General features: G+C 40.4%; 1 protein-coding gene across 3 annotated transcripts in view; it reads left to right on the top strand.

The window, feature by feature from the left end:
* VGLL4 (vestigial like family member 4) overlaps window positions 1-20,226 on the top strand; it is a 73,392-nt gene that overhangs the window by 31,805 nt on the left and 21,361 nt on the right. The window contains exon 1 of one of the 3 annotated variants that reach the window (XM_075286949.1): window positions 11,396-11,941. The exons of the other annotated variants lie outside the window; for them this stretch is intronic. Coding sequence (XP_075143050.1) covers window positions 11,860-11,941 — 82 coding nt within the window. The 5' untranslated portion in view covers window positions 11,396-11,859. Of the gene's footprint in view, window positions 1-11,395; window positions 11,942-20,226 lie in introns of those variants that run through there. 3 annotated transcript variants of the gene reach the window in all.

Genomic DNA, 20,226 nt, shown 5'->3' on the forward strand with positions numbered 1-20,226 from the left:
CTGGTGTCTGTATACTACTATACTGTACGCTATATAGCCTGGTGTCTGTATACTACTATACTGTACGCTATATAGCCTGGTGTCTGTATACTACTATACTGTACACTATATAGCCTGGTGTCTGTATACTACTATACTGTACACTATATAGCCTGGTATCTGTATACTACTATACTGTGCACTATATAGCCTGGTGTCTGTATACTGCTATACTGTACACTATATAGCCTGGTGTCTGTATACTACTATACTGTACGCTATATAGCCTGGTGTCTGTATACTACTATACTGTGCACTATATAGCCTGGTGTCTGTACACCGCATCTACTATATAGCCTGGTGTCTGTATACTACTATACTGTACGCTATATAGCCTGGTGTCTGTATACTACTATACTGTAGGCTATATAGCCTAATGTCTGTATACTACTATACTGTACACTTTATAGCCTGGTGTCTGTATACTACTATACTGTACGCTATATAGCCTGGTGTCTGTATACTACTATACTGTACGCTATATAGCCTGGTGTCTGTATACTACTATACTGTACACTATATAGCCTGGTATCTGTATACTACTATACTGTACACTATATAGCCTGGTGTCTGTATACTACTATACTGTGCACTATATAGCCTGGTGTCTGTACACCTCATCTACTATAGAGCCTGGTGTCTGTATACTGCTATACTGTACACTATATAGCCTGGTGTCTGTATACTACTATACTGTGCACTATATAGCCTGGTGTCTGTACACCTCATCTACTATAGAGCCTGGTGTCTGTATACTGCTATACTGTACACTATATAGCCTGGTGTCTGTATACTACTATACTGTACACTATATAGCCTGGTGTCTGTATACTACTATACTGTACGCTATATAGCCTGGTGTCTGTATACTACTATACTGTACACTATATAGCCTGGTATCTGTATACTACTATACTGTACACTATATAGCCTGGTGTCTGTATACTACTATACTGTGCACTATATAGCCTGGTGTCTGTACACCGCATCTACTATAGAGCCTGGTGTCTGTATACTACTATACTGTACGCTATATAGCCTGGTGTCTGTATACTACTATACTGTACACTATATAGCCTAATGTCTGTATACTACTATACTGTACACTATATAGCCTGGTGTCTGTATACTATACCGTACACTATATAGCCTGGTGTCTGTATACTACTATACTGTACGCTATATAGCCTGGTGTCTGTATACTACTATACTGTACACTATATAGCCTGGTGTCTGTATACTACTATACTGTACACTATATAGCCAGGTGTCTGTATACTACTATACTGTACACTATATAGCCTGGTGTCTGTATACTACTATACCGTACACTATATAGCCTGGTGTCTGTATACTACTATACTGTGCACTATATAGCCTGGTGTCTGTACACCGCATCTACTATAGAGCCTGGTGTCTGTATACTACTATACTGTACGCTATATAGCCTGGTGTCTGTATACTACTATACTGTACACTATATAGCCTAATGTCTGTATACTACTATACTGTACACTATATAGCCTGGTGTCTGTATACTACTATACTGTGCACTATATAGCCTGGTGTCTGTACACCGCATCTACTATAGAGCCTGGTGTCTGTATACTACTATACTGTACGCTATATAGCCTGGTGTCTGTATACTACTATACTGTACACTATATAGCCTAATGTCTGTATACTACTATACTGTACACTATATAGCCTGGTGTCTGTATACTACTATACTGTGCACTATATAGCCTGGTGTCTGTATACTACTATACTGTGCACTATATAGCCTGGTGTCTGTATACTACTATACTGTGCACTATATAGCCTAGTGTCTGTATAATACTATACTGAGCACTATATAGCCTGGTGTCTGTATACTACTATACTGTGCACTATATAGCCTGGTGTCTGTATACTACTATACCGTACACTATATAGCCTGGTGTCTGTATACTACTATACTGTGCACTATATAGCCTGGTGTCTGTACACCGCATCTACTATATAGCCTAGTGTCTGTATAATACTATACTGAGCACTATATAGCCTGGTGTCTGTATACTACTATACCGTACACTATATAGCCTGGTGTCTGTATACTACTATACTGTGCACTATATAGCCTGGTGTCTGTATACTACTATACTGTGCACTATATAGCCTGGTGTCTGTATACTACTATACTGTACACTATATAGCCTGGTGTCTGTATACTACTATACTGTGCACTATATAGCCTGGTGTCTGTATACTACTATACTGTGCACTATATAGCCTGGTGTCTGTATACTACTATACTGTACGCTATATAGCCTAGTGTCTGTATAATACTATACTGAGCACTATATAGCCTGGTGTCTGTATACTACTATACCGTACACTATATAGCCTGGTGTCTGTATACTACTATACTGTGCACTATATAGCCTGGTGTCTGTATACTACTATACTGTACACTATATAGCCTAATGTCTGTATACTACTATACCGTACACTATATAGCCTGGTGTCTGTATACTACTATACTGTACGCTATATAGCCTGGTGTCTGTATACTACTATACTGTACGCTATATAGCCTAGTGTCTGTATAATACTATACTGAGCACTATATAGCCTGGTGTCTGTATACTACTATACCGTACACTATATAGCCTGGTGTCTGTATACTACTATACTGTACGCTATATAGCCTGGTGTCTGTATACTACTATACTGTGCACTATATAGCCTGGTGTCTGTATACTACTATACTGTACGCTATATAGCCTGGTGTCTGTATACTACTATACTGTACACTATATAGCCTGGTGTCTGTATACTACTATACTGTACGCTATATAGCCTGGTGTCTGTATACTACTATACTGTACACTATATAGCCTGGTGTCTGTATACTACTATACTGTACACTATATAGCCTGGTGTCTGTATACTACTATATTGTACACTATATAGCCTGGTATCTGTATACTACTATACTATACACAACAAACATTTTCCTACTACTATACTGTACACCATATAGCCTGGTGTCTGTATACTACTATGCTGTGCACTATATAGCCTGGTGTCTGTACACCGCATCTACTATATAGCCTGGTGTCTGTATACTACTATACTGTACGCTATATAGCCTGGTGTCTGTATACTACTATACTGTACGCTATATAGCCTGGTGTCTGTATACTACTATACTGTACACTATATAGTCTGGTATCTGTATACTACTATACTGTACACTATATAGCCTGGTATCTGTATACTACTATACTGTACACTATATAGCCTGGTGTCTGTATACTGCTATACTGTACACTATATAGCCTGGTGTCTGTATACTACTATACTGTGCACTATATAGCCTGGTGTCTGTACACCGCATCTACTATATAGCCTGGTCTCTGTATACTACTATACTGTATGCTATATAGCCTGGTGTCTGTATACTACTATACTGTACACTATATAGCCTAATGTCTGTATACTACTATACCGTACACTATATAGCCTGGTGTCTGTATACTACTATACTGTACGCTATATAGCCTGGTGTCTGTATACTACTATACTGTACACTATATAGCCTGGTGTCTGTATACTACTATACTGTACGCTATATAGCCTGGTGTCTGTATACTACTATACTGTACACGATATAGCCTGGTGTCTGTATACTACTATACTGTACACTATATAGCCTGGTGTCTGTATACTACTATACTGTACGCTATATAGCCTGGTGTCTGTATACTACTATACTGTACGCTATATAGCCTGGTGTCTGTATACTACTATACTGTACGCTATATAGCCTGGTGTCTGTATACTACTATACTGTACACTATATAGCCTGGTATCTGTATACTACTATACTGTACACTATATAGCCTGGTGTCTGTATACTACTATACTGTACACTATATAGCCTGGTGTCTGTATACTACTATACTGTGCACTATATAACCTGGTGTCTGTATACTACTATACTGTACGCTATATAGCCTGGTGTCTGTATACTACTATACTGTACACTATATAGCCTGGTATCTGTATACTACTATACTATACACAACAAACATTTTCCTACTACTATACTGTACACCATATAGCCTGGTGTCTGTATACTACTATACTGTGCACTATATAGCCTGGTGTCTGTACACCGCATCTACTATATAGCCTGGTGTCTGTATACTACTATACTGTACGCTATATAGCCTGGTGTCTGTATACTACTATACTGTACACTATATAGCCTAATGTCTGTATGCTACTATACTGTACACTATATAGCCTGGTGTCTGTATACTACTATACTGTACGCTATATAGCCTGGTGTCTGTATACTACTATACTGTACGCTATATAGCCTGGTGTCTGTATACTACTATACTGTACGCTATATAGCCTGGTGTCTGTATACTACTATACTGTACACTATATAGTCTGGTATCTGTATACTACTATACTGTACACTATATAGCCTGGTATCTGTATACTACTATACTGTACACTATATAGCCTGGTGTCTGTATACTGCTATACTGTACACTATATAGCCTGGTGTCTGTATACTACTATACTGTGCACTATATAGCCTGGTGTCTGTACACCGCATCTACTATAGAGCCTGGTGTCTGTATACTACTATACTGTATGCTATATAGCCTGGTGTCTGTATACTACTATACTGTACACTATATAGCCTAATGTCTGTATACTACTATACCGTACACTATATAGCCTGGTGTCTGTATACTACTATACTGTACGCTATATAGCCTGGTGTCTGTATACTACTATACTGTACGCTATATAGCCTGGTGTCTGTATACTACTATACTGTACACTATATAGCCTGGTGTCTGTATACTACTATACTGTACGCTATATAGCCTGGTGTCTGTATACTACTATACTGTACACTATATAGCCTGGTGTCTGTATACTACTATACTGTACGCTATATAGCCTGGTGTCTGTATACTACTATACTGTACACTATATAGCCTGGTGTCTGTATACTACTATACTGTACACTATATAGCCTGGTGTCTGTATACTACTATACTGTACGCTATATAGCCTGGTGTCTGTATACTACTATACTGTACACTATATAGCCTGGTGTCTGTATACTACTATACTGTACACTATATAGCCTGGTGTCTGTATACTACTATACTGTACACTATATAGCCTGGTGTCTGTATACTACTATACTGTACACTATATAGCCTGGTATCTGTATACTACTATACTGTGCACTATATAGCCTGGTGTCTGTATACTACTATACTGTACACTATATAGCCTGGTGTCTGTATACTACTATACTGTACACTATATAGCCTGGTGTCTGTATACTACTATACTGTACACTATATAGCCTGGTGTCTGTATACTACTATACTGTACACTATATAGCCTGGTGTCTGTATACTGCTATACTGTACACTATATAGCCTCGTGTCTGTATACTGCTATACTGTACACTATATAGCCTCGTGTCTGTATAATACTATACTGAGCACTATATAGCCTGGTGTCTGTATACTACTATACCGTACACTATATAGCCTGGTGTCTGTATACTACTATACTGTGCACTATATAGCCTGGTGTCTGTATACTACTATACTGTACACTATATAGCCTAATGTCTGTATACTACTATACCGTACACTATATAGCCTGGTGTCTGTATACTACTATACTGTACGCTATATAGCCTGGTGTCTGTATACTACTATACTGTACGCTATATAGCCTGGTGTCTGTATACTACTATACTGTACGCTATATAGCCTGGTATCTGTATACTACTATACTGTACACTATATAGCCTGGTGTCTGTATACTGCTATACTGTACACTATATAGCCTGGTGTCTGTATACTACTATACTGTGCACTATATAGCCTGGTGTCTGTACACCGCATCTACTATAGAGCCTGGTGTCTGTATACTACTATACTGTATGCTATATAGCCTGGTGTCTGTATACTACTATACTGTACACTATATAGCCTAATGTCTGTATACTACTATACCGTACACTATATAGCCTGGTGTCTGTATACTACTATACTGTACGCTATATAGCCTGGTGTCTGTATACTACTATACTGTACGCTATATAGCCTGGTGTCTGTATACTACTATACTGTACACTATATAGCCTGGTGTCTGTATACTACTATACTGTACGCTATATAGCCTGGTGTCTGTATACTACTATACTGTACACTATATAGCCTGGTGTCTGTATACTACTATACTGTACGCTATATAGCCTGGTGTCTGTATACTACTATACTGTACACTATATAGCCTGGTGTCTGTATACTACTATACTGTACACTATATAGCCTGGTGTCTGTATACTACTATACTGTACGCTATATAGCCTGGTGTCTGTATACTACTATACTGTACACTATATAGCCTGGTGTCTGTATACTACTATACTGTACACTATATAGCCTGGTGTCTGTATACTACTATACTGTACACTATATAGCCTGGTGTCTGTATACTACTATACTGTACACTATATAGCCTGGTATCTGTATACTACTATACTGTGCACTATATAGCCTGGTGTCTGTATACTACTATACTGTACACTATATAGCCTGGTGTCTGTATACTACTATACTGTACACTATATAGCCTGGTGTCTGTATACTACTATACTGTACACTATATAGCCTGGTGTCTGTATACTACTATACTGTACACTATATAGCCTGGTGTCTGTATACTGCTATACTGTACACTATATAGCCTCGTGTCTGTATACTGCTATACTGTACACTATATAGCCTCGTGTCTGTATAATACTATACTGAGCACTATATAGCCTGGTGTCTGTATACTACTATACCGTACACTATATAGCCTGGTGTCTGTATACTACTATACTGTGCACTATATAGCCTGGTGTCTGTATACTACTATACTGTACACTATATAGCCTAATGTCTGTATACTACTATACCGTACACTATATAGCCTGGTGTCTGTATACTACTATACTGTACGCTATATAGCCTGGTGTCTGTATACTACTATACTGTACGCTATATAGCCTGGTGTCTGTATACTACTATACTGTACGCTATATAGCCTGGTGTCTGTATACTACTATACTGTACACTATATAGCCTGGTGTCTGTATACTACTATACTGTGCACTATATAACCTGGTGTCTGTATACTACTATACTGTACACTATATAGCCTGGTATCTGTATACTACTATACTATGCACAACAAACATTTTCCTACTACTATACTGTACACCATATAGCCTGGTGTCTGTATACTACTATACTGTGCACTATATAGCCTGGTGTCTGTACACCGCATCTACTATATAGCCTGGTGTCTGTATACTACTATACTGTACGCTATATAGCCTGGTGTCTGTATACTACTATACTGTACGCTATATAGCCTGGTGTCTGTATACTACTATACTGTACGCTATATAGCCTGGTGTCTGTATACTACTATACTGTACGCTATATAGCCTGGTGTCTGTATACTACTATACTGTACACTATATAGTCTGGTATCTGTATACTACTATACTGTACACTATATAGCCTGGTATCTGTATACTACTATACTGTACACTATATAGCCTGGTGTCTGTATACTGCTATACTGTACACTATATAGCCTGGTGTCTGTATACTACTATACTGTGCACTATATAGCCTGGTGTCTGTACACCGCATCTACTATAGAGCCTGGTGTCTGTATACTACTATACTGTATGCTATATAGCCTGGTGTCTGTATACTACTATACCGTACACTATATAGCCTAATGTCTGTATACTACTATACCGTACACTATATAGCCTGGTGTCTGTATACTACTATACTGTACGCTATATAGCCTGGTGTCTGTATACTACTATACTGTACACTATATAGCCTGGTGTCTGTATACTACTATACTGTACACTATATAGCCTGGTGTCTGTATACTACTATACTGTACACTATATAGCCTGGTGTCTGTATACTACTATACTGTACACTATATAGCCTGGTGTCTGTATACTACTATACTGTACGCTATATAGCCTGGTGTCTGTATACTACTATACTGTACACTATATAGCCTGGTGTCTGTATACTACTATACTGTACACTATATAGCCTGGTGTCTGTATACTACTATACTGTACACTATATAGCCTGGTATCTGTATACTACTATACTGTGCACTATATAGCCTAGTGTCTGTATAATACTATACCGAGCACTATATAGCCTGGTGTCTGTATACTACTATACCGTACACTATATAGCCTGGTGTCTGTATACTACTATACTGTACGCTATATAGCCTGGTGTCTGTATACTACTATACTGTACACTATATAGCCTGGTGTCTGTATACTACTATACTGTACACTATATAGCCTGGTGTCTGTATACTACTATACTGTACGCTATATAGCCTGGTGTCTGTATACTACTATACTGTACGCTATATAGCCTGGTGTCTGTATACTACTATACTGTACACTATATAGCCTGGTGTCTGTATACTACTATACTGTACACTATATAGCCTGGTGTCTGTATACTACTATACTGTACACTATATAGCCTGGTATCTGTATACTACTATACTGTGCACTATATAGCCTAGTGTCTGTATAATACTATACCGAGCACTATATAGCCTGGTGTCTGTATACTACTATACCGTACACTATATAGCCTGGTGTCTGTATACTACTATACTGTGCACTATATAGCCTGGTGTCTGTATACTACTATACTGTGCACTATATAGCCTGGTGTCTGTATACTACTATACTGTGCACTATATAGCCTGGTGTCTGTATACTACTATACTGTGCACTATATAGTTTAGTGTGTGGATAATCCTCTAGTGTGCCCCATAACCTGGTGATGGTTTTTTTTTGTTTGTTTTTTTGGCTGTATTGTCCGCTCTATATACTGCTTATGTATAAACTGGATTTTCTGGCACAGTTTGCCCTGTGTGTATGGGGTTTTATGCCTAGTCCTCCTGCATCCAATTTTGGCTTTGGATAAAAAAAAAAAACACTTCAAAAATGGATTAGTAACCGGCCCTGTATCATCCCTTTCTGAAATGAAAAAGGCAAGTATTATGGCGTCTAGTCAAAATAGATCCGATTTCCCAACTTCTATAAATCCTACACATTTCATTATTTCATGGAATCGGACACTGTCATATCAATAGTACAGATAAATTCACCAGATTTATTTATTAATTTATTTTTTTTTTGGGGGGGGAGGTGTCAGAGGACCTCAGAACCAGTGTTTCCAACTTCCAAACAACCTGTCTGCATGGTGCCCAAACAGAATTGATCGGCTGTTTAGTCCCCAATTCCATAGGTGGGGCAAATGCTGCAGATATTTAATTCTTCTGTGTGTTTTTCCTCCCTTCCCCCTTCATTTCCGGAATAAGGGGCTGTTCGCATCAGATATCAGTTAAACTGATAAAAATAAATGGAAACCGATGTCCATCCATTTCCATTGATCAGTCTTTCACTGACTGTTACTGTAGGACAGTATAGTAATCGCCTGTTGTATAGTGTGCACTTAGTGACGCGTCCGGCAGCCAATGGCGGTATAAGACGAGATTACGTGGATGCAAAATAGTGACCAAGCTCACGTTGATGAATTTAGCCGACGTTCCATCTTGTGTTTTTTCTTTTGCTGCTGAATATCTGGTGGAGGCTGTGCAGCTCTAAGGAGCCGTCTGGTTTGTGTACTGTCATACGTGTGTGTGTGTGTGTGTGTGTGTGGTTGCCATTCTCTGGCCATTTGAACTGAGTCGCAATTATGTTTACAGAATTCAATATTACTAAATGTCCCCTAAAGACTTTCCCTCTATAGACTTACCCTATATGCAGTATTACATTGTGCACTAGTGTGTATGTGTTGTCGTTCACAATGCCTGCGAGTGATCTGTTGTTGTGAAGTGCAGGCTACTGACTGCGCCGCTCCATAGTCAGTTATGTGACACTAATGGGTGTAACAGTTCTTTGGGCCCATCTAAAGTCAACCAGTTTTTTGCTGAATATAGTTGGATTGAGGGATTTCACCCTGGCCTGCCTTGCTTTGCTCGCTTTCCTAAAAAGTGGAAAGTGGGGACCAAAAGGGGCTGCCAGTGATGCATCTGCCTCTATGCCTGTCTTCTGGTATAACGGGAATAGTATATTCTCCCTGTTCTGTAGTAAGTTGACAAGTGAATTGGACTGAGCTGCAATACTAAGCCCAACCATTAAACTATGTATGGCGCTATGCTTGGCATGCAGTGAAGAGGCCACATCTGTGGTGTTATCTGGTATTGTACCCCTAACAATCTATGCCAAGGACAGGTCATCAGCATCATTGTGCTTGGTAACTCCCTGCTCCCCAGGAAGCGCCATCTGTTTGTGGCCCATATACACTGGACTGACCACGACCAACTACATGGAGCTCTCTGCAGCAGTCAGAATAAGGCCCGATCACTACTTTACTACAGTGACTGCTTTACGGCGGGTCAGTAGAGCAGTGATCGGGCCATTTGGGGTTCCTGCACCATAAGAGACTGCTGTGGACAGAGCGGGAAGTGCAGCCTATACACTGGCCATGCCTCACCGATGGAGTATGGAGTATGGTTGTATGCCTGAGGCCGTGGATAAGCTGGTGTGGTGTTTGTGGTTATTGTCCATGGGTGGCTTCTAAAGAAATGGGGAAATATGGCCGAATTACTTGTCCTTCTCCTAAATCCACTCCTGGCTTAAAAGACAAGCCAAATCTGCAATAGAAAAATGCAGCTTTTTTGCAGTGTGTGACCTCAGCCTTAAAGGGGTCTTCCCACCTAAGCAAGTTATCCCACCCGTCCATACACACTGATGAGGAGAAAACTGTACTCTGGCATTCCCATTGCAATGACTGGTGCGCTGTCTGACTGCCACTCCATAGGTCTCGTCTTCTGATCAGTGGTCTGACCCCTGTGATCTGTACATTATCTATCTTATTGATGGGGAATAACTTGTTTTGGTGGAAAAACTTGTTTGCAGCTTGGACATACTTTCTGCAAATTCATCTGAATGGGACCCACAGCATTTCTGCAGAGTGTGAACATACCCCGACTGGTACTATAAATGCTGGGCTGGTTGTAGCCATCCTGTCCACTTGTATATACCTGTGTCTGGCCTGGGGGAGGTGACCCTGGCTCTGCCTTTTGTCACTTTGTGCTCTGACAGTCTCCCCTTACAACCACTCTGAGCATTTGGAGGAGGCTGATCTTCTGCTGAAAATATCTGTGACATGTGAGCTGCTCCAGGGAATCAGTGAGCATGCTCCCTCCTCCCAGGCTGTGGGGAGAGGAAGCTGACTTACATTGGAGTCATACCAAGCATAGGCTGCGTGTCAGAGCAGTGAACTTGCAGCAGGGCTGTGAGAACTGACTGGCTTTGTCTTCAACACTTTTTTTTTTTTTCTTTTTTTTTTTTCTCCCCCTTTTCTCTTCTTTCACAACCTGCAGAAAGTGACCACGGTCTGGTTTATCCGGAGACCCCCCTTCCCCATCCATAGCATTGCCAAGGCAGAGCCGTCACCTCTCGTTCTGGTCGGATTTCCTCTTGATTTTTCATGTACTTTTCTCGGCTTTTGTTGTTGGAGGCTGGGCCTTTCTGTCTTGTGAAATCTTAGGGAGAGCCGGGATCTATTCCGAAGCCATCTGCCTCTTGTCTTTCTATTATTTTTGTGGGTGAAGCGAGAAAGCTGGTCTTTCCTGCTAACCCAATAATAAATGCTGTTTATGAAGATGGATCTGTTGAACTACCAGTACCTGGACAAGATGAACAACAATATTGGCATTCTGTGCTACGAAGGTAAATCCTAACCCTACCCTAGTCTAGCCACTGGAGCCGAGGAAACTGCTTTCTCACCTTGTTAGACTTTTTTTACCTTATTTTTTTTTTCCATCTTGGCAACACATGACCGCTTTATTTATTTGCCTTGTACTGGGTCATTCAGAGAGTGCAGCGTGGAGTTTGTTTACTGGAGCTTTTTGGGCTTCTTTTGCTTTTTCAACTTTTTTTGTCTCATTTTGTTATATTTCTTATTTTTATACTTTATATAGCTTTTATTGCATTTATTTATAAAATAATTACTAGAGGTTATATTGTACATTGTAGACTAGAAATGTGTATCGGTAGCAACAATTGTATTATTTGTATTTTAATTGTATTTTTTTGGGCTTTTGCATGTGATATTGTGACTGCATGGGATGCTTGTGTCCTACTGGTATTTACCATGCAATCCGCATATATACTGTGTGTGTGTGTGTGTGTGTGTGTGTGTATGTAAAGCCTTTTCTCCCCCTGTAACAGGAGAGGTCACAGATCACAACACTGAACACAATCTCCCCTTTGTCTACATTCTTACTTCCTGTCCAGATCTGCCATTGAAGGATGTGTCCCACACACAAGTCCCTTGTGGAAAGTAGTACATTATGCCAGACTACAATTTTTTTAATTTTTTTTTTTTTTTTTAACCCTGTGAATATGCAGAATTTTTTGAATCCTTTTTCTTAGATCCCATGTACTCTTGTGCACTTATGTCCTTTTTTTTTTTTTTGTCATTTTTCTATTTTTTTTTTTTTTTTTTTTTTACATATTTTTTTTTCCTAGTATACGGTCATTAAATCAATAGGGTACGGTATCCATAAAAAAGTAAATCTATAAACTTTTTAGAGCAATCTTTTATCTTTAAAAAAAATATATATAAAAAAATTCTGTATTCTCCAATTCGTTAGTGTGTAGAAAGTAATTTTTTTTTCATTTTATGCCTTTAGTACTTTTTTTTTTTTTTCCTTCTGTCCCCCAATGGACTACTTCAAATTATTATTTTTTTTAATTATTTAATTTTACTTTAGTCGTATTGCTGTTACAGAGACTGATTTCATAGGTATAAGGCCAATGTAATACTCTGGAAACCTGGTACTGTAAGTTTTTAGGATCTTTGCGTTGGGCCGGGTGGTGGAAACAGTTAAGTTTTGGCTGTACGTGCAGCTTTGGAGCTGGGAAATGGCCTGGTACTGAGGGGGATACAAGACAGGCATCAGTGAGTTTGGCAGTCAGCTCCTCATGCTGTGACCATATGCAAACAGAGCTTGGATTTCTACACACTCCATAGTCTTTCTGTGCTCTCAACTTTTTCTCACAGTGAACAAAGGATCTGTAATAGAGGAGATACAATGCAGGCCGGTGGGCTGTTGGGGCCTCTTTATTGATGTACGCTGTGGCAGTTTTATTACATTGGCTGCTTTTTTTTACGTTGTTCTTATCACTTAATTTTGGATTGTCTATGCAGATCTCTCTTTATGGCTCGGCTATATCATGCACTACCTGTTTATGGCTATATTAACTATTAATAGGTCTGCAAATTTTTTTTAATGTAAAGCTTTTCGTCCCAGGGTATCGCAGGCCTCACCGTTCCCCTTGATAGGAGTCTTTATAGAATTGCTTGTATTGGTCCCTCCCCTTGTAATTTTAGACGTTGTGTAATAAAAGTGCAATTTTTTTTTTCCTCTCCTCTTCCCGCCTTTCTGGAGGCCTTTCTGGAATGTTCTTCGTTCTCTGCGCTTTTTCTTCGCATTCCACAAATGTAAACAATGCAGCTGGGAGAAATTCTGCAAACCTTGTGCATTCCTTGCACTGCTTGTTAACAGGAAGCAGATCTCCCCATGTGCCCCACTGACCGGCCTCTTTTTAGAGGAAGGGGGGAGGGAGTGGATAGGTAGGACACACTGGAGAACTTTTTGGAAAGGCTGAAGTGTAAAAGTTTCCTCTGGCAGCCTCTTTACCTTTTACTTACAGTAGAAGCGGTTTAACCCTGCATTCTCCGACCAGGATACGTGCTGTAATACATATCTGTAATACATATATAAACAGGGTTATGACTAATCTCTCATCGCTGTGTATTGTTTAGTAACCGTATAGGTTATGGCCGCCTTTTCAGCTCTATTATGTTCAATGTCTGGCTGTAAAACGTGTTAAGTTTATGATTTCGGCAGCAAAGGATATTAGATTTCAGCTCTGAAGTAAGCAGGATTGTGAATGGAGCTCTAGACTATTGGCCTTAGAGCTTCGTATAGGAGTCCTGTCATTGAGATAAGGAAATCTTTTCACTAAGGAATATTTGTGTGAAAATTGTCATAACTTGTACCTTAGGAGCAGTGTAAGATAATACAAAGTGTATCGCGGTGAGGGTAATGTCTGCTCGTCCAGGATTGGCGCCGTATCTGGTATTGGAGCTAAACCCTGTTCCCTCGACTAGGGCTACACTGGAAAACGAAACACTGTAAAATGTAAAGAATCAGATTTTATTGGCGTCATTTGTAAGTTCGGCTCCAATACTGTTGAATATGTTGCTGTTTGCTTGAAATCCTTAGGCCTCGTGCACATTACAATGGAAAAATGCCCATGTTGCGGTTGTTTCTAAGCGTATATTGGGGCAAATTTTATTAAAATAGTCTCAATCACAGCGCAGCATTCATTTTGTATTTGGATCCTGGAAAAACTACATTGTGATTGGTTGCTATGGGCGACGCTAAAAGCAGAATTTTATTTATTTATTTTTTTTACGGTTTTAATGAGTCTGCCCTCAATGGCGCTATTCACATGTCTGGGTTTTTTTTTTCTGTGCATGAATCCTTAAAGGGTTTGTTTAGAATTGGCATGACTTGGTTGCTGTCTTCCCAAAAACCGGCCACTCCCCTGCCAAGTGAGTGTGAGATACTGCAGCTCAGCTCTATTTTACATCAGTGGACCCAACGTCATGCACTACAAGGCACAAACCGTGAACTGGAATGGTGCGGGTAATAGAAGCTAGCAGCCGTACTAATGCCAGGTTCACACTAACGTTCAGGTGTCCGTCCTTCTGGTCTGCGTGGGGACTCAAAAAACATAAGCCTTGTCCATTTATAAAGTGGATACGTACGGAAGCACACGGACCCCATAGACTATAATGGGTTTCCGTCCATTTTGCACTGAAACCTGCAGAGAGAAAAGGCCTTTTTGTGGGACTTTGCTCTCTGCTGATTTGATGTGGAGTCTGGGATGGAGTCATTTGAACACTAGTGTGAACTTGGCCCTGGACAGTCCCTTCTAATTGTGGTATAGAACATATACTATACAACCGTTAATGCCCATTGCTCTTATCCATCATGGCATCCTCAGGCCCGGTTCACATCTGCATATGGGTTTTCATTCGGAGAGTCGGCTTGGGGACCCCAACGAATGGAAACCTAATCTGCATTAAAAAAGTTACCTTAGGAAACCTGTGGACCCCATAAACTATAATGGAGTCCATGTGGTTTCTGCAGGAAAGCACTTTTCTCTCTGCATTTTTCGTGCGGATGTGAACCAGGCCTTAGTCTGTCTGCATTCACCTTCATGTAAAATTTGGTGGACTCTTTCTTCTGTCAGGTTTTGTTTCAATGGACAAGTAAGCGAAGGACTCTTGTAACGGAAGAAAAAAAGGAAACCAGTCTGATGGATTTGATGTCAATGAGAACGGCCACAGACCGAGCGGGCTCTCATACTGTCAGTGTCCATTGCTGTAATTCCTGAAAGGATAAGAGCAATGGATTTCACAACTGTAGTGTGAACGTCACCCAACGCCACAATAAAGGAAATCCGTACTGCGCCATATACCAGGTTTATGTTTATAAGTACAGTATGGCTTCTTCGAGGACGCAGCATTGTGCCCGCCTGATATTGTGTGGGGTACGTTATGGAATAAGAATGCCATCTTATGGCTGAATGTACACCTCTAGGCGCTATAACTTTATCTTATTTCTGTGACACTTGCTTAGTAACATTAACAAAAAAAACTAAATGTGTGCGGGTGGGGGGAGCAGGAAGGGGCAGCTCCCGCTCGGTGTCACATGGCAGACATTTGATCCTGGAGGAGAGGGGGAGGAGGACGCTGAAACACAACATCTGTAACTTGTTTTTCAAGGAAACAGTTTGTTGGATTTTTTTTCCCCCCCTTCTCTCTGCTCCTGGGTGTATAGTTATTGGTGGAGGAAGGCGGGTTGTGAGTCAGGTTCATATGACGTGTGTATTAGACTTGTTGATACGGGTCGCTGAGTGTTGCAGTTTTTGTTGGCCTAATTATAGTTTGTGATTGCAGGAAAGTCTGGAATCCCGGAGGACATCGGCCATGTTAATGTTTATCCTGCGGTTACTAGTCTGTTTACTTTTTTTTTTTCTTAAGAAATGGTGATAATAAGGCGGAATGGTTAATGATTGCTAAATCCTGCAAGACTATGGAGCCAGTTACTGTCTGTATTACTGGCGTAGGGTCTATATATACAGACCTATACACACAAGTATGATAAGCTTCAGGCTTATGCACTTGGGCACGGAGCCCAAAGTGTAGTGTTCAGAGGCGTACATGCACTAGAGAAGTGTAACATGCCTCCATAAATATTGGGTGACATGTGCTATATCCCCCTCCTTCCCATCCCTTATCACCACCTATTTAAAACTAGACTTGAAGCGGTGCAGGAGAGGCCTCATTCACCTTTAGGGTAGCCCTATCATGTTGCCATTAGTGTAGCCATGGCCTTATGGTATCATGTTGCTTACATGCAGATACATATCCAACACCAGAACATCCTTTCTGGGTCTAGATGGTGACTTCTCAGTCCTAATAGAAGTCTAGCCGGAGATCATGTACCCTCTTAGATATGCTTTTACCTACTTAAGGTGGCCCACACTTACATGACATTAACCTTAGCCGAGCCTGCTATTCTGGGCTACTACTTGTTGTCTATGGGTTGTCCTGATTATTCACCGACGGACAGAACTAAGCGAAAGAAGGATCGGGCCTGTTGAATTTTACCTGTCTGCTCCCAAGGGAATTGTACCTCTCTCCTTCTTGATAACACATGCACACTTAGCTGGCATCTGTTCCTATTAGATATAAGAAGCCTGTTAGCAGTTTATTCCTTTCATTGAGATAAACATGCATGCTCGGCCGAGCATGACTATCAATGACACAACTGAGCAAGACTGTTGTGCTCTAGTGTCCAGACACAAACTAGAGAGCAAGTAAGGATAAGGATTGGCGAGGACTATTTATTCCATCGTAGCCTGTGGACCAGGGCAGGAGAGGATACTGCTGGGATAAATAAGCCGAGCTCATCATCTTTATTGCATTGTAATGAAGTGGTGATACAATGGGTTTAGTTGTGTACAATATGGGGCTGAGCTACGATTGGGGATTTGCTCTCTGATGACCCTTCTGTTCATTAACCTTTCACACAATCAGGTTGTTGTGCGGAGTCTTCTTAGAAAACGTGTTGTAGAAACAATGTGTCTAGTATTCCATGTTCAGTCCCGAGTCGCGTGGGCTCTGTAGCGTGACGCCTGTTTATTCAGACATGGTGTGAGAAGTTATTGCTCAGAAAACATTAACCTGTATGAGGATATGAGGTGTGGTGGTGGTGGACACGCTGGGTATTGGGCAGTGCCTGTTCTTTTTAGGAAAGCTCTTCCCTCCAACTTCTCTCCATCGCACAACTATATCTTGTCCTTTTGTAAAATTTCCAGAGAAAAACCATAATGGTCGGTTGGTCTCGTGTTTGCCCATCATTCACTGGTTCAATGGATATTCAGTTATCCCTTTACTCCTACATATACGTATGGCTATCTATAGTCATAACTACAACATATCTATCGTTGCAGTATTATGGAAAATGTACGTATAGACCAAACTCTACAAGGTTCGTAGCGCCATCAAATTTGCAAGAGTAGCGCATGAATCCTTTTTGCCATCAAAACCGCAGTAACCTTGATGAATCCCATTAGACATCTGTAATATTGATCCTAAAAGTGCCCCACAGACTACTATGAATCCAGCCTTGCTTTGTGGCTTCCATTAGACACCGCTAGACTGAAGTCTTTCCTGTGACAGGGACCAGAATCCTGTCCTGGGGGACTCGGGGCAAACGGCCCCCTCCTGTCTGTAGAAACAAAAATCCAAAAGGTTGGTTAGAACTGGATTGATTCTTTGTTTCCTTAGAGATAAGGGACGCCAGAAGTGTCTCGCAACCTTTTTACCCCTCCCCCAAATACATTGTTAATGGAGAAGTCTGAGCTGTAACTTTTATTTGCTATAGATAATATTTAAGTGGTAGATTTATCAAAAAGGATAGATAATGGCGTCAAGATGTCGGCCTATCGTCCATTGTGATCCTAAGTTAGCCGTGGCATGAGATTTAAATGCACAATATGAAAATCCACATGGGAATGTAATGTTATGGACATTTTAATCAAAATTTTACCAAAATTTTTTATGGCTATGAAATTAGGACTAGTGGCAAGTGCGGGTCTCTCTGTGTATTAATAACCTTAAACTGCAACCAGTTTTTATTTTTCGGAGACTCTAGAACTGTTAATAGTTATAAAATTGACAACTCCTCGGTGAATTGCAGCCTCTACAGACTGCGGCAGCTTCTAGTGACCCCTGCAGTGTCTAACAAACCCAGAGACGGCACAGATTGAATCTTTTTGGATGGCTGAGTCGGAGGTCTCCTGGCTTCTCATTTTTAGATTGGTGCTTGTGAGGCCGGAAGGTTTTCCTGTCCTGAAAATCTAATAGGGGTGAAAAGTGCAAAGCTCTTGTGGCCTCATCGCCAGTAGTTTCTCACTTCCTGACCAAAGTTTTAGATCATTTTTATCACGGTTTCCTGATACGCGATATCTTTTAGAAGCTTTGTCTGTGCTTCCATTTCAGCTTAACATGTAACAAGAGTCTCCATTCCGGATGTCCCTTATAGCGTGACAATACCGTGCGCGCTGTTCTTCTCCAGTTCACATTTATTCATTTTTCAAAAGGAAAAGGACTAGGGGCGATTTATCCAAAAAGGGTTGCGCGGCATGGCCAGGGCCGTCAGTCTTGACGTTTAATAGCTTGGTTCATTTGTGTTATAGTCCAAATGATCTCATTTTCAATTTTTTTGTTTCCAGTAAATTTTATTGATCAATAAAACCTTTTGTAACCAGTATAGGATGTTTTTGGGTTTTTTTTGCATGCTAGAAGTCAGTAGTGTCCTGTGTTCCCACAATTATTACATAGTGGCGGTAGATTGTGTAACGAGTGCCTTTCCTTTCTTCTCCACTGATTCGTCATTGATGTGTCTAGAGCTTTGTCATGACGGCTTCTCTTGTCGGAAAGTTGCCTTCAGCTATGGATGTTGGGGTGATGCGTAATAGTTGTAATAGCAGACTCAAAAGAACTTTACAAGAAACCAACCTGGGGTTTGCTGATGGGACTTGGGATTTCCATTTTACTCTGGTGCCTTTATTATATAGGACAAACCTAAACTTTATTCTGGAAGGTTTTTGTTAGATGTAGAAGAATCTTGCGGACTGTCCACATCCTGGAATAGAATAGATATTACACCTACAACTTTCCATTAGGTTTAAGTGACTGGTGTTGCAGCATCTATCGGACCGTCATGTCTTCCATCTTGGTGAAAAGTAAAATTGTCTCCTTGGTAATCTTATTGACCCCAAGTGGTGTGGTACCTTTAAATCGAGGTTCATGGATAATACAACTACGCAGCAGAGCTGGCCTGATGGTCTGTGTCTAAATCTGCCATTAGATTTGGATGCTATAGGTTGATAGTTACAGATTTTGGTGTATTTGATGTGTTTCCCTCTTTGCAGTGAAGATCTGGTGCATTTCTGCAGATGATAGGACATGCTGGGGATATGAAAATCTGCAGCGTATCTTGTATGGCTGTATTTTTTTTTTTTTTTAAGTGGAGTGTGAATGGGGTTTAAGCTTGGTGCACATTTTACAACAAATATCCAATAAGTTGTCCAGCCTTTGGCTCCTTTGTGTTAGAAAAGTTGGCTAAACCCGTTGACTATCTAATGTGTATGAAGGCTGTGTGGGGTTATATAGTGATGGTTCTCCTTTGGGAACCTTCTCCCAATATACTCTGAAGTTGCCTTTCTAAGCGGACCACCCTCTTATGCTGAGCCAATTTTTATCAGTTTTTCCTCTTTTGTAAGAAAGTCCAATGTTTGGTTTTAATATTAGATCAATGCGGATGTAGCTCTATGCTCTGCTATACCACAAGATCAAGGGGAAA

The sequence above is a fragment of the Leptodactylus fuscus genome, chromosome 9, assembly GCF_031893055.1.
Source record: "Leptodactylus fuscus isolate aLepFus1 chromosome 9, aLepFus1.hap2, whole genome shotgun sequence".
In the NCBI taxonomy this organism is placed as follows: Eukaryota; Metazoa; Chordata; class Amphibia; order Anura; family Leptodactylidae; genus Leptodactylus; species Leptodactylus fuscus.